The 16,886-nt window shown below is 37.1% G+C and overlaps 1 protein-coding gene across 7 annotated transcripts in view; it reads left to right on the top strand.

Moving 5' to 3' along the window:
- Positions 1-16,886, top strand: part of ARL15 (ARF like GTPase 15) — a 357,433-nt gene that overhangs the window by 202,602 nt on the left and 137,945 nt on the right. The window contains exon 5 of one of the 7 annotated variants that reach the window (XM_032785298.2): positions 3,251-4,103. The exons of the other annotated variants lie outside the window; for them this stretch is intronic. Coding sequence (XP_032641189.1) covers positions 3,251-3,316 — 66 coding nt within the window. The 3' untranslated portion in view covers positions 3,317-4,103. Of the gene's footprint in view, positions 1-3,250; positions 4,104-16,886 lie in introns of those variants that run through there. 7 annotated transcript variants of the gene reach the window in all.

Here is a 16,886-nt window from a genome sequence, read left to right as displayed (position 1 = left end):
GCATCTTTATCTGCTTTAATGTGGGTTCTAGGAATCTATAAACTCTTGAGGCCATTTGGTGGGATCATCAACCCTCTGCAAAAGAGAAGAGGTAAAAATGTCACAAGTAATCATGGGAAACCCTGCTCAGTTTGCAGTCCTTAAGCTTTAGAGGTTCACATAGTAACATTCCATATGTAAACTTTCAGTATCACCTTAAATATAATATAATATAATCTCTGCCAATCATGAAACAGCATCAAACACCAGAAGCTTTCAAAGAACACAGATTTGCCTGTACTTTATATTTTTTAAGGCAAACAGGCCCTAGGAACCAGAGAGTTTATAATACTATGGGGCTTTGTCAGGGCATATCAACTTTTTCTGTATTTCAGGGTGGCAGGAAATTGAATCATTTTATTTTCACATTATATCTAAATATTTGTCCTTTTAGTCTTTTAAGAAGTCATCTCTGAGATTGTGGTGTGCCTCCTCCATCTAGAAGAGAGAGCTGTTTATGTGAAACACGAATTCTCTGACTCATCTTTGTAGTCCTTTTACCTTAAATCAAGGGGGGGTGCATTGAGAGCAAAAAAATGCTAAACTCTGTTAAAGGAATCTTCTTTTGTATCTTTTTTCTTTTTTTTTCTTTCATGAAACGACAAATATAGGCAGATTGAGTATTGCAGGGACATACTAAACCTTTACGTGATGAGACAGGTGCTAAAACGAGGGTTCACAGACTGGGGGTTGGGACCCCTCAGGGGGTCGCGAGGTTATAACATGGGGGGTCCTGAGCTATCAGCCTCCACCCCAAACTCCGCTTTGCTAAATATATAAAAACGTGTTTTTAATGTACAAGCGAGGGTCACACTCAGAGGCTTGCTGTGTGAAAGGGGTCACCAGTACAAAAGCCTGAGAACCCCTGTGCTAAAAGCAGAAACTCACAAGGCTGTACTTTCATATTGGCCCTGAAAAGGGCGGTCTATATGTTGGTTGTTATATGAAATTGTCAAAATTGAATAATATTTGTCAAAGGCCCACAGACTCACCTGTGGTGGTGTTCCCCAAAACTCTGTTTCAAATATCTATGACCAAAGAAAGAGAGATTTAAGAACAATTGTAATTTGTTTTAAGAAAATCGAAGTGCTTTTGGTAAACATGCATCATACAGTGACTAATTTCTTTAAATACAAAATAAAGGACCACCTTAGGAGCTGAGAGCTGACATAGTATTGAAACCTCTAGCAAAGCTGCTCTTCAAAATCCTGAAGTTTTAGAAAATAAAATCCAGTGTAGGAACCTCCTTTTTTGTTGAAATTATTTTTGGCCCCTGAAAATGAATTCATAATCCATCCAGGATTTTGAAGGGCAGCTCTGCTAAAGCTTTCAATACCATGTCAGCTCTTAGCTCTTAAAGTAGCCTTTATTTTTGTCCTTAAATAAAACTGTGAAGAGCACATTAGAGACACATGGTTAAACATTCAAATCTAGAGATGCCGAATGTAGCCAAAATATTTTTGTCCATTCTCTCTCCCGCCCACCCCCCTCTGATTTTAATCTTGTCACGGTGATCCATGCGTTTGTCACCATAAGGCATTGGAACTGTTCCTTAAGACCACTTGTAAACTTCAAATATTGCAGAATATGAGAAACTATGGAAGGTGTGTTTCCTGAAGGGAGCATGATATGCCCAAGCTTCTTGATTTGTAGTTCTATTTGTATTTCTAGATGAATAACAAACATTTTTATAGCTGTAGCTAAAATTATTTTATTTTTGGTTGACACCTTTAGTATATTAAGTCTGAAATCTATTTAAATTATGTTTAGTGTATAAGAAACTGTGTGTATACTGTTGTACAAAAAGTCCTTTTTAATGGCTTGACTACCAAATGCTGAAAATTCCCCAGTATAAGCAAATTTTAGTTTTAAGCCTAAAATTTGACTTAATTTAAAATGCTACTTAGTCTAAGGAGAATTTTTTTTGATCATAGCTCTTCAATCCATCACTGACTAATAGAAAAAAACACCCTTTGTAGACTAACATGTTATTTTTTGTCACTATGAATGTTAATTTATAATCTCAGTTTCTTCATTTAGCAATTGATAAAATTTGCAGGAAAGGAGGTGAGGTCGAGTTTCTGGGAGAGTTAAATTAAGGCCTAAAACTAATGGTGTCACTTATTAAGTAAGTTATTACAAATACACTATAGCTGAAGCACAGATCTGAACCAGGTTCTTTCCTTGCATTTGCTAAAGACTTCCTTTACAACCACAGAGAAGTCACTTGATTTCTGTGCTTGTCTACCCATGTGTAAAACAGTGATAATAGCTCACAGTTCTGTTGAGACTTTAATCTTTTAAAGACTTAGACCACGTAAGCCAAGAAGAGACATGATGGTTTATGTGCCAGAAAAATCTTCAGAGATTCCAGTAGAGAAAGGAAATTTATAAACACCTAACAGGGTATTATAAATAATGGCTCAAAACCCTCACAAAACTTGAAATAGAGTACATTTCCCCTAAAACAAGAGTAATGTTACTTTTCACACTAATCGCTTCAGAAATTTAGATGCGTAGTGTGATCAGATCAACATAGACCAAACAAGCAGTATAGCTTTATGCTTGTTAACTATATTTCTTGGGGTGCTTGCGAGAAGGAAGAGTACTTGCTTAGTCCCATATATGTGTCTTATAAGAATGCACAAGAGATTCACTAATGGATTTAGAAGACTACCTTTTGAATGTTTTCAAAGAAAGAAATCACAACAGAGGTCCCCCTCTGCTGGTAGAGAGTTTTTAATGTTCAAGTCATTACAATATACCTGGACATTAACCTAAAGTGGGTTGAATCATAACATACTTATGCAATAAAACAAGCTACTGTTGCATGATATAAACTATTAGGAATTTACTGGAAATCAGTTTTAGGTGAAATAACCTGATTTCTAGAGTCAGGTTCCTTGTCTATTCATTCTAAATCTGGAACATTAGTAATTAGTGTTAAGCACTCAGTAAAAACATTTAATACGGGTATATAACATTTTACCTGGAAAAGTAATCATTTTTCCAAGGTGTAACATAATTGTACCTGATCTGGAACACTATTATGCAATTTTGTTTTTACCCATTTAATTTCTGTTTGGGGATTTTGTGCTTGCCATTTGTGCTTAATTCTTTTCAGTGACTGACCTCAGAAGAATTTAACAATCTACTAGGATATGTTTGTACATGTGTCTGGCAAGAAAATTTGTCAAATGTTTCCTTACAGCACTGCACTACACCGGATGGTTTTCAGAATTTCCGCATATGCACTTTTTCTTCCAGAAGAATATAACCTTGTTTTGTGGAGCTGGACCAACTGTGGGCTTACTTGAAGAATCAAAGTTGTTAAAAATAAAACTCAGAGCATCCGTGACAGTTCTGCAACATAATAGAAGGGATATGAAATTAAGAGAAGCTTGAATAAATGAATGCAAGTGAATTATCAGGGTTCATTTAAGATGTGGGAGACAAGCTTTACCCGTAGACTGACTTTACTGTATTGATTACTTAATGCCATTTTACAAGCTAGTTTATTTTCTCTGGAAATTTCAGTTTACTTATGATGTGATTGTTAAACATAACATTCAGTAGTTTGAGTACCATTCTAGTTGTCTACTATCATGTCATATCCATATCAGTAACTCCTCAAAATGGATCATATAACAATGTCATGGGATAGCCATTCAAATCTTGAAGAAATAAATGTAATAAACCCTCAGCATTTCATAGCCTGTTGGCTAAAGGATTAGCAACTAGATCACACTGCTCTTAGCAGACCGTGGTTTGATTTTTCTGGGGCCACTTCTTGGCTTAGTAATCAATGGGAAGCATTGACAGTGTTTTGCTACTGGAAAGCTTATATCAGTTTCTGTACAGCTACTTTGTGCACTGTTGCTGAAGAGTAAGATATGAAGAAGTGGGCTCTCGGAAGATTGGAAGTAAACTATTAATGATCAGAAATTCGCAAAGTTGTAGAAAAGGGTGAGCTTTAAGGTGAGATGGCGAAGAGGCCTTTGTTTGAGTGAACCTCCTAGAGGACTCTCACATGAAGTACTACAAATGTTGTGAATTCTCTTCTCCTGACAGCCATAGTATATTGCTTTCACATTTCCCAGAAATGTGATTGTGCATCAAGAAGGGAAAACATCCTGCCTTTCCCTGATTGGATGCCTCAACTTGTCTTTGGTTTCTATACTCCTTTCATGTTTTTCTTTCCGATTTTTTATTTTTATTTTTCTGTTCTGTTTGGGATCCCTTTTTTATTTTTCTGAACCCTAAGTTGTTTGTTCTGTTTCTGGTACATCTTTTGCTATCAGTCTTTGACATATGTCCATAATTTCATTTCAGCTCTTTTTAATTTTTTTCATTGGTTAGTCATGCAATTAATGTTGTAAGATCTTTGTTTTTGTCTGTTTCTTTTCCTTTCAAGTGAGTGGTGTTTTATGAATGAAAACTAAGTGCAGATTTTCATATGATGATGTTGTGTTGATGGCTAGAAAACCAGCTGCTGGTTCTTTTTTTTCTGACTTTATTTTTAGTGAAATGAGTTACCTTTGCATAACTTAATAATGCAAAACTCTTAATGACTTACTCGTACCCACAAGCTAAAAGTTTGATTGTTGAGGCCTCTTACCTATATTGATTTTGCACTGGATATTAAATGCTCTGGATAAACATTGTATTTTGGACTATCTTTGGTAGCAAGAAAATTCCACAACAAGGAATAAGAGAGAGTTATTGAGGGACAAAAATAAATGAGCCTGGTCCTCACCTTATGTAAATCAGTGCAGCTAGTGGAGCTATGCCCATTTACACTAGTTGATCTGTCCTGAATAACTTTAGCCTAAAGTCCAAAGCTGTTCTATTGAGATTTGTGGAGAGGAGAGGAAAAAAAGATGCCTCACCTTTAACAATTGACTACTCTCTATAGATCACATGCCAAGGATTTTGGTGGTATGAGCTTTTGCAGAGTTTAATTTTGAAGTACAAAGGCTGGAGTAATAAGGAATAAATACTACAATCCATTTCATGTAATTAGATTCATATGGATAGCAAATAAATATTAAAAATTGATATTAAAGATATGTATCATAACGTATATGCACAAAGAGGCAAATAAAAAATAAAATCGCAAGGCAACTGTAAATCTGTCATTTCTTAACTTCCAAGTTTTGACTTTTCCAATCTAATTAACTTAGAAAATTACATACACAAAATAAACGATTTTAAAAGTATTTTTTAAAAGGAAAAAGGTGAAAATTATGTGAAACAAGAGCAATCTCCACATCATGCATCAGCAGCAGTGTTGTATCCTGAGCCTTCAATACTGTGCATCTCCAGGGCTGACTACATTAGCTTTTAGCTCAGAGAGGGGATGGGCTGCTGGTATGTGCCCTATCCAGAGGGTGTGGTCAGGGGATCCAGCTGTCCTCCTCACCCTAGGAAATGATGGGTTCCATTTGAAGGCCCTGAGCAAAGATATGGGATACTGAGGCCATGTGTTGGGTCAAGGCTATGGAGTCAGTACAACCTAGCTTGGTTGTCTCCGAGCTCTTGTCACTACAGAGTCACCATCAGCTCCCAGCATTCCCAGTATAGGGATATGCTGCCGTCACTGATTTAGCCTGGGCACTTGCCTTGCTCTTTAGAATGTTCATTTTCAGCCATTATTTTAACATTTTGCCTAAATTTTCTTGAAGAATGCAAGCCACAACAGGTATATGGCAATTTAAAATTTTGTGGGATAAAGAAAAAGCACTTTTCTAGCCCCAGAGTTTGTTTGCTGCCGATAATGGATGTCTTTGAGCTTCTCAAAAAAGGTTTGCAAAAAAAGGAAAGTGTTGGGAAGCCTTAAAATAGGGGTTGCTCTAAACTTACATATAATTAGTTGTCTACAGGACTAGTTTGAATGGTTCAAAAAGTGTAAAGGCTTTTAACCACAGAGATGTTTCAGTATGTATTCTTCTGAATTATTTGTTTGTACAGATTGCTCTGGAGGGATTTTTGGCTGTTACTCATTGCCACTATGAGAGAAACAGCTCTGACTAATGTAACTATTGGTCCCTAAAGGAAGTGTTAGCTCATACCACTTTCATTTATAAAGACTTTCTCTTACATAATCTGTCTGTCCATGTTAGTCTTAAATGATGACTTTTAGTTTATGGGTATGAGTAAGTCATTAAGAGTTTTATATTACTAAGTTATGCAAAGCTAACTGTCATTTAACTAAAAATAAAGTCAGAAAAAAGAGCAGACAGGTGGTTTTCTACCCATCAACACAACATTGTCGTATGAAAGTCTGTGCATATTTTTCATTCGTAAAACACCACTCACTTGAAAGGAAAAGAATCTGACAAAAACAAACATTAAACTCATAACATTAATATTCAGTTTTCAGTTTTGTACTTAAATTTCAAGATAAATTACATACTGTAGATTTACTGAGCAGTCTTAGAACTGTATTTTATGGTAACTTATATTTTATATACTATTGTCTTTTTTTTTAAATTGTGTGGTTTTAAATTTAGAGAGTTACTATTTTTATAACAGAAAAAGTAAGGTGGAGTTAAACTCTTGTTTTTAGGCACTCTCTTTTCATTAACTGTCAGTAAATGACTTTGAAGAATTTACAAAAGAAAATAAGACAAATAAATATGTATAGATCGTGAGTATGAAGAGAGTAAGGAATAAAATGTCTTCCCTTATCTAAAGGGGATTAGTTTGGCAGAGAGCTGGTGGAATTGTGCTGGTAAGAAGTTATTGAGAGCAGTGACATGAAACTAGATAAAGGAAAGGATTGTTAAACATTTGGATGGAGAGGGAAATTTAGCAGTAAAACCTGTTAAAATATTAAAGTAGCCTTCAAATTCAGTTGTGCAAGTTCCATCTAAGGAGACATTCAAAGATCATACTTACAAAGACTTCTCTGCCAGTTTTGCATATGGCAGAGACTGCAGTAGATGGACTGCAAAGTCTTAACTACCTCAGTACCTTTTTTAAAAAAAAAAAGAAAAAAGTGAATATAATGCTTATGAAAGTTACCAGAGTAAGGAGTTCAGGAGACTGAAACCATTCATTTATCCACAGAACTACAGTCTAGGTAGAGCTAATGCAGACTTCCATGCTGTACTGTCAACATGTTGTAAATTTGGTTGAACAATCCTGTGTGGCTGAGAAGGGACTACATTGTCTATGCCAAACTTTGGTCTATGTGCTAAGACTGCAAATAAGACTGCTAACTGAATTAGGAAACCAAACAAGAAAAACTTGTTTGAGGAAACAGCCATCCTGGGGCAACTGTCTAATGCCATAGGTTTCATCTACCACTAATATTGGTTACTTTGATTTTGCCCATGAGTATTAGACATGGAAGGACACATTTCCTATGTCAAATTATGTATAAATGTAAACATTTGCTACTATGAGTTTGATTATGGTGGTAATTTTTCTCTGGTAATTTCTTTGATTCTGATTTATTAACTCTTTTCACCTAAATGTTGAGGTTGGTTCTGTTAAAATGTTGATCACACATCATTTTTTATGCTAAATTTTTAATGTACCATACTAATGAACAGTACAGTTGACTTCAAATTATGAATATTCTACTATATGTGTGTGAAAGTCACAATTATTTCTGTTTATACAGCCTTTGGCTATTTGAGCAATGTATTTTGTCACCTGTTTGCTGCCTTATGCAGAATTGGAAAGTTTATGAAGAAATAGAAAATATGACTAAGTCCTTGACGTTTTTTTAAATAAATGTACATCTTGTTAGTGACAGATTGGTAATCTTGGCTTTAGACACTCAGCTGTGTTTCTTGCCAGAAGTAATCCAGATGTGCATAATTTATCTGGCTGCTGTATGTGCACTGACATGTCTTTCTGTAATCAACTGTTCAATTATCAACAAACTTTCTGAATCATGCTAATTCTATAAGTTACTTAAAATAGTTAAACTTTTTTAATTGCAGAAAGTATCTTCAGACTGAGTGGTGACTTAGTTATGAATATTTAGAAGAATCACTGGCAAACAGCAGTAAACTTCTAAACAGCAATTTTTGTTATTCAGATAAACAGAATACATGTTTTACATAATCTCATTATGATGGAATAGATGTGTGTCGTAACCACGTAAAGAAAATTGCTAAGGGATAATAGCATTAATTAATATGGAATTTGTTGGACAAGATTGATTTTTGAGAATAGAAAATGAGTTTAATTTGGTAAGTAGTAACCAAACATGTCGTCTTAGTGAAGATAGACCTGTAAAAGGACACTTGTCATTATAAATATATAAAAATACTAATGGAAAGAATTACATTATTATTTTAAAAGCAGCAGAGTTCTGTGGCACCATATAGACTAACAGAAGTATTGGAGCATGAGCTTTTGTGAGTGAATACCAACGAAGTGGGTATTCACCCATGAAAGCTCAGGGTCCAATACTTCTGTTAGTCTATATGGTGCCACAGAACTCTGCTGCTTTTACAGATCCAGATTAACACAGCTACCTCTCTGATATTTGACATTATTGTTTTAGTGCCTGTTTTACATCTTGTTCCTGCTGTTCTGCGTCTTCACAAAGTTATTGATTGACTTTGGTATTGCTGCATGAACTGAGCTGAAACCTCCCAGGCAAGGAAGGCATTTACTAGCTAGAAATTTTTTCAAAACAAGAGTTTAAAAAAGACCACTAAGTATTTCCTATTAATACTACTAGTGCTGCTGTATTATCAGCCCCTTGTTATGTTGTTCTGGCATTCATTGATCACACTGAGCCAAATCCAAGTTCATCACCATGGTCTAGACCAAGGGTTCTCAGACTTTTGTACTGCTGACCCCTTTCAGATAGCAAGCCTCTGAGTGTGAACCCTGCTTATACATTAAAAACACTTCTTTATATATTTAATACTATTCTAAATGCTAGAGGCAAAGCAGGGTTTGGGGTGGAGGCTGACAGCTCGCGGCCCGCCATGTTATAAACTTGCGACCCCCTGAGGGGTTCCGACCCGCAGTTTGAGAACCCTTGGTCTAGACAACAGGAATGTGCTGGTGATCTTGTGGACTGAAATTCAGTAAATGTCTATCTGGATTCTAAGTTTTCTCCTCTGGGAAAAGGCTGTCTGGTTTTGTCTGATGTGCACACAGGTATACATTTATACCTACAGTTATAAATATATGTCCTGCTTTACACACATCCAATGCTATACCAGTATGCATGCAGTTCCCCCAGTAGTTGTATAACTTGAGGTAGCAATTCTTTATTTATGATCCCAGGACATCCTAGTCATGACCTTTCCAAACTGCCGATCTTTTGTATGACTGAAAGATGAGAACATGTTTGCCCCTGTTGATCATTCTCCAGTTATTGGAAGCCCTGACAGTGGTGGTGTTTTATTTATTATTTGTATTACCATTGTGCTAGATGCTGTACAAACAGAAAAAAGACCACCCCGCCCCCAAACAGTTTATAATATAAGTATATGACAAAAGACAACTGACATAGACAGACAGGCAAGTACAAGGAAACAATGAGTCAATATTGGTTTCAGCATACCAGCAGCCTTACCTGTACAATGTCTTGTGTCCGGTCATGCCAGAAGAAGGGCAAGAGACACTGGATTTGATTTTAATTAGGCCACAACTTTATTCTTAAATGTCTGGAAGTACCAGGCAGATAGAAGTGTACAGTACAAGTAATTCTATAGTCATTTCTACACACACACACACACACACACACACACACACACACACACACACACACACACACACACACACACACACACACACACACACACACACCCCTCTTCTGGGAGCCTTCCCACAACCCATACTGGGATCTCACCATCCCCCATGCTTTGAATGAGGATTATTCGAGGGGGGGGGGCTATAAGGGAGGGGAGAGTTGGCTGCCTGCCATATCAGTCATAGGAGCCCCACCTCCATTTCTGCACCTTAAAATGGATTGGTAAAGGGTTTAATCTGATCACTGTATCCCTTCCCTATGGAGTTCTTATACTGGACATTTGCCATAAGGAAATGCCAGTAATTAGCTTGGCTGCCTCCCCCCATATCTATCTGGGTTCCCAGACATCTAATACGACTTTAATATCGGCCAAAAACATGTTAACTCCCAAGTCTTAACAGTTGGACCTCCTCCACCCTGAATAATTCTGGTGCCCCATATACTATCTCTGGATGTGAAATTACCAACCCATTATAGCCCCATGAATTTGGCCACCTCCCTATTCACGTACCTCCTAGCATTGTTAACTCAAAGTGGCTTCACAGCTCCCTGCCATACCGTACATTGTCAGACCAGGCAATTTTTACTTCTGGGAAAAGTTCCAGGATCTTCCCCAAGTCCTTCTTAGCTCTGATCGTTGTCTACCCTTTTACAAATTCCCAATGTTTTTTCCATGAGGCGAATCACAATCATATCTGGTGCCCAATCACAGGCACCCATAATGTACAGAAGGGTAAGTGAGTTTCTGGTACAAATTAAATATTGGAAATTACAAGTTTTCTGATTGCTAAGTTTATGATGTGAAATGGGAAATATTCAATGGTGTTTGCACTTTACAAAATAACATAGTAATTCTCAGTCTTACTGTGAAATTCATTAACAAGTTTTAATGAAGCCCTGGAAAAATCCTGCTTTCCTTTTTTTTTTTTTTTTTTTTTTTTTTTTTTAATCAGAGCCAGTGTCATCACAAAACTCAGTATTGTACGCTGATGGAAAAAGAAATAATATGGGTTCAAGTCAAAAAGTTTGCATCTGATTGAATTACACCAGACTTCGAAAGTGTTCAGGTCTGGGGTTCTCTTTCCCTTCTGTCTCCCCCAAAAAAGGAAAGAAAGGTCTGATCAGACTAATAGTAGCTTTTGCTTGAAAAAACTGCCTTTTTATGGAAAAATCAGAAATAGAGTTGAAATTATATGTTTGCTTTGCTTTCCGCAAATCCAGGGTATGTTTTTAGCCTGTTTCCCTGAGAGCTTGTCTGCACAAGAAAATTAATCCAGATTAAGATAGGGTGTGAATTAAAATCAGGTTAACTGTTCCTGATTAACTCCATGGTAGATGCTCTGGAATCAGAATAGCTTGTTGCAAATTAGCATAATCAACTAATTTGGAATAAGGTACTGCCGTTCCAGAATAAGTACGTCCACACACTGAGTTAGCCAAGAATAATTAATTAGGAATAGCTATTCAGGAATAGCTCTGTGTAGCCAGATGTTAACTGTGAAATATTTCTCCCAGCTCTAGTTATATATTTCTATTTTTTCTTGGTAATGTAATTCATGTTGAGCACATTTACCCTAAAATGCTTATTTGGATAGCTTTACAAATTCACAATATACTTTCATCTTCTAGAAACTCTATCCATAGTATGTATCAGGAACGGGATCCTCTGTGCTCTGTAGTTACTCATCCCCTGTATATCCACCAGTTGCCATAGAATTATGCTCTAGAGTCCAAGCTTTTGTTTAAGTTAGTTCCTAGCACTGAAGTCCCTGAGTTTGAGAAGGACGCCTTAGAAATGTGATTAGAATGTAACCAATGTAGTGATGCCTTCCTGCATTTGCACGGAGCTTAAAATAGCTCTGACAGATGTGAACTGCCCATTCAATTCAATGAACGATTAATACTAAAACTTAAGGATGTCAGTCCAGATGTCAAAATTAACTATTTCACTGCCTATCATTTTAGCAGAAACGTCTCATTTTATTCCCTTGACCACTTCTAATGCAGTTAGTCTGGCATTACAAGCATATGTAGCAGATATGAAAAATGGAAAAGTGAGTTTACTGCTAATATGTATAGCACAGGGATTACTATATTGATTGTATTATTTGTTAGCAAATCAAATTTTGTACAGCTATACATGAGTGCTCTAAAAAGTTGAGCCAGGGGTCCCCAGTGCGGTGACCGCAGGCGCCATGGCACCCGTGGGGGCATCTAAATGCGCCCGCATCCTGGCTGGCAGTCGAGCATCTGCTGAAATGCTGCCGGATTTTGGTGGCATTTTGGCGGAAGCTCAACCGCCACCACGGTCCTTCATCTGGCGCCCGCCAGGCGAAAAGGTGGGGGACAACTGAGTTGACCAGTAGAAACTATGTATTCTTTTGCTATGGTTCTAATAATTGTCTCGTATTACTGTCAGTAAAGGATTAGTTAATAAATTAGAACTGAGTCTAATGGCTCAGAATGAAATAGCCTCTGTCAACAAAATTGTCCCCTTAAAAAAAAAAAATTCCCCTTTGTTTCCCTTGTTAAAATAGGCAAGACTTGAATATAATATAGATTTTAAAGGGTTAGTAGTATAAAATGTTAAATGTGACTTAAACTTGAAAATGGCTACTTCTCAAACTTTACTCTTTAGGATTCTAAATGTCTGGTCTCGTGTTTCTAGTGTGAAATGGTAGGTTTGCCAAGACTTGTTGCAAACTTTGCAGAATAGTAAGTAAAACCTTGTTCAGAGAGTTTAAAAGAACATGGTGTACCATATGACAGGTTCTCAAGAGTACTTCTTTCAGGAGGAAAGTGTACTCTAATAGACCCCTTTAAAATTACTGGTTTATGTGAGAAACTGGAAATATCTAGGGATTTTCCCCTTTCAAACTACAGAAGGCAGATGAATTCATTAAAAACCTTCCTTGGTATAGATAATTGAGCTGTGAAGGAGACCGGTATATAAACATTATTGTAAGTTTGCAGATGCACTCTCATTCACGCCTGTAGGCAAGATAAATTTATCTACTAGTGGAGCCTTTAATCAGATAATCTGTTAGTGAGAGAAGTTTAGATCATGAGGTGAAAAGTTTTTAAACAGACTGTACAACGTGTAGATTTTGCTGGTTCTGCTTTTCATCATGAGAAAGATGAAACAAAATCAGGTAACCAAAAAGAACATTTTAGGAAATGCCCATTCTTTTATCCACTTTCCTTTCAGTATGGTGTGTGTAACTACAGTTACACTACAGTAATATACAGTATTTCTACATGATATACAGCCCATAAAGTATTGCTCATTAGATTATGGAGGAAAGAAGAGATCCAGATGTTTGGAAAATTTATTTCCCACAAAGAAATAGAAAAGTGGCAATAGGAGTGAGAGACACGTAAAGATCATGGCTTGTAAATCTGACCCTTGATAAGAATATGTTCCTCTCTCATGCGTAGATTGAGGAAAGGGGGATTAAGTTTATCTCTGGGTCTAAACTAGTCAAATGTTAGAACTAATTTATGGGGGATGGAATGATCTGTGCTCTTGTAATAGAAGGTTTGTGTGATTATAGTGCAGTGACTCATACTGGTATTCAAAAACTGGCACTTCACGCAAAGTATTGTGTGAATTTAGTGCCTGTGAAATAAGACAGTGGAGCCGTGGAGGCTGAAATCTTTCTATCAACATACTGGTAAGAAGTAGACTTCTCTGAGAAAATGACTCCGTTGTCCTCTATGGCAGCCATCTTTAGAATAGAAAAGACCATTTGAGTCCTGGCCTTTCTTCCGAGATTCTCAGGTAGTATATCTTTTTTTTTTTTTTAAATGATGTAAACACCTTTCCACTTGGAACTTAATTGGAAGCATTGATTGGACATAGATCACTTACAGGAACTTAATTTTATCCAAATATACTTTAGGAAGAGCAAGATACATATTAAATAATCCTCTCTTGCATCCCTACCACCACAAAAAAAAACAAAACAAAAAAAACTCCAAATGAGCCTGCTCTGTAGTCCTGCTGATTTTGTGCAGATGAACAAGGGAGATAGGTAAGAGGGAAATAACAGAGAGAGGGAAATAACAGAAATACACAACATGGTTGTTTGACCATTTCCAGACTAAATGCAATCCTGAAGTTTTCAAGTCCATTGAAATAATTGGCAGTTGCATGTTCAGGAAGTATGTAGAATCAGATTTCTTATATCTTCCAGCACCAACTTCCTTACTGCCTTTTCAGTATGTTTGATTTCCCTTAATTTTATTTTTAGTGGGAATTCACTCTTTTTCTAAAAGGTGTTTACATGATTTCTAAGACTTAGCAATAGCAGACTTGCAGGTCTTTTTTTCACCTAGGGATTTAAAAAAAATGTTGGGGATAAAAGTTGCTATTTCCTAAATGGATCAGTCAATCAAATTGGTCTCTGTTCAGCAGTTGTCTAGCTCTTTTGCTACCCTTTTCTTTGAGTGGAGGTAAGAAGCTGACCAGTTGCAGAACTGAGGCAGGTCATCTGCTGACTAGTTCATTTGGATAAGTGAAAATGGAGGATAAAGGGTGGTTTGGGGATCAGAAAGTTCTGTGGCCAGATAGTCTACGATGTAAACTTTGTCAGAGTCTCTGATTAGAATACTTACAGTACATCATTGTATTTTTTTCTCTGTGCGATAATTACCTTGGCTAAAACAATTCATGTTTTGATAGCATTTCTCTAACCTTTGGATTTCCACATAGTTTTGTATGCATGATAGGAGAATGCTATAGTACACAAATATTAGGACCCCTAGTATTATTTCTGACCTTTCTGCTGCTTTTTTTAGCCCATACTACTTTTTCCACCTTCCTCATATCTTCCTTTTACCATTTCCCCCCCCCCCGCCCCACCCCGTCCTTTGTCTTTGCTGGTTTCCTTATTTGATTTTCTATTTTCCTTTGCAGAAAGGTAGAGGCAGAATCCACACCCAAGCGATACCATTTTTCAAAGCGAGCTCCAGAGAGAAACTCACTTAGCACCCTCCTTAATTCTCTCCTGGGGGTAAAGCGCTGTTCTGCTAGAGTGCTGCTGTGGCTGATTTTCAGATGCCCAACGTGTCCTTGCTGAGGATGGGCAGTGGTTTGTGAGATATAGCTAAAAAGCTTATCGGACTCTTAACAAATGTTTTAGGGAAAAAATTATTCAGTTCTTCAGGCTTATAATCTTAAAGCTTCATCACAGACGTTGTGAAATATAAATATTCTTACATGTGATGATTAATACTAACTTGTTCATCTTTATTCAGATTTATCATTTTGGAATATTAGTTATAAAAGGAGTAGGCAGAGGAGAAATCACTATTGAAAGCCACTAAACCTCCTTGACAACACTATTAAAGAGAAATATTATAGTTTTATAACTAAGTAGGTGGCGTCACAGATACTTCCTTTTGTGCTTTAAATTAATAATAAAGGCTTTAAACAACTTTTAGTTTAGCTTTTTTTAAATTAAAAAGTGCAAGATACAGAAGTGCAACTGTTTGCAATCCAGCAGTTTCAAAGTCCTGGAAACTGAAGTGCCTCCTATTTCCCCCTTCTATTTATTCTTTTCCCTGGAAAGTGAAAGTCCAGGTCCCCGAGCAACTTCTGGCATGTCTTAGTCACATGGCATAGAAGGTCTGCCTTGCATTTTTCTGGAGGCAGTCCCTCAATACCATACCTCCTCTGTGGACTCAACAAAATCCTGGAGAGAGATTGGGCCAGTCAGGTCTTTATAGAAGGTCTCTTTCTATAAGTCTATAATATATAACTAAACTATTGTTGTAGGTAAAGTAAATACAGTTTTTAAAATGTTTAAGAAGCTTCATTTAAAATTAAATTAAAATGTAGAGAACCCCAGACCGGTGGCCAGGAGCCAGGCAGTGTGAGTGCTACTGAAAATCAGCATGCATGCCATAGGTTGCCTACTCCTGTGCTAGAACATCAAGCAGCCCATAGCCATCTGGGGCATGAGCCTTTCCACAGAACTTCCCAAGTGGTGGTGATTTCAAGACTGAAATCATAGGGAGATGGTTTTAAAACACACCTTCAAAGTCTCCTCAAAGCCCCCTAATGACATTAAAAGCCTCCGTGAGCTGTTGATGGAGAAAGAAAGCCGTATATATTTATTTATTTTATATATTTGTAATACAATAGAGCCCAGAAGCCCTAGTTATGGACCAGGACCCATTATGCTATGCACCGTACAAACACTGAACAAAAAACAGTCCCTGCCCCTAAGAGTTTACCATTTAAGACAAGAGACAACAGATGGATACAGACAGGGGAGACCAAGGAAACAGTGAGACAATATTAGACAGTTATGTAGGCAGTTGTCTTAGCACACCAGCATCCTAACTGTTAAGTTTTGTCATAGGCATCATAGCAAAGGCAAATTTTTAAGAAGGGTTTTTAAAAATAATAATAAAGTAGCTTTGCTGATGATTACAAGGAGTTCCTCCCAAGCATGAGAGGCAGCTCAGGTGAAAGCAGGAAGGTGTTTGTTTGAAAATTAACATGTGGGCAGTGGAGGCTGGCACCATGTGACAATGGAGGTGGGAGCTGCCCTCCTGATACTGAATGAGAAGATAGGTGGGGTGGGGATAGGCCATGAGGGCTTTGAAGGTGAAGAAAAAGGAGCTTCTGTGTAATGTTATATAATAGAGATGGGGGAGCCCGTGGAAGGCTATAAAGAGAGGTGACAGCCAAAGCAAAGGGCTAAGAAAATGATCTTTGCAGAAACATTATGAATGGTAGCAAGTGGGGAAAGATTGTATATGTCAAGATTTCTAGCATTGTGATATTTTTGTATTTTTCTCTATTCCATTCCCTATGCACCTCTAACGTTAGTTTGCTGTTTTCATTGCTGCTGAGCCTTTGAACAGATATCTTGAATGAACTGTCTGAAATGCTGCTTGGGTCTTTTTCATGAGTTGATACAGTTAATTTACAACCCAGTCAAGTGTATGAGTAATTAAAATTATTTCCTTCAGCATGCATAACTTTGCTTTTAGTCCACACTGATTTCAACTGCCCTCATATTGCCAATTCACTTAGTCCTTCAGAATAGCCTTGTAGTTTTCCCCACATTGTACTAGCCTAAATAATTTTATCTCCGATGCAGAG

This window comes from Chelonoidis abingdonii, chromosome 6 (assembly GCF_003597395.2).
Source record: "Chelonoidis abingdonii isolate Lonesome George chromosome 6, CheloAbing_2.0, whole genome shotgun sequence".
In the NCBI taxonomy this organism is placed as follows: Eukaryota; Metazoa; Chordata; order Testudines; family Testudinidae; genus Chelonoidis; species Chelonoidis abingdonii.
Note: the sequence above shows the minus strand (reverse complement) of the source record. Positions and strands in the feature narration are given on the sequence as shown.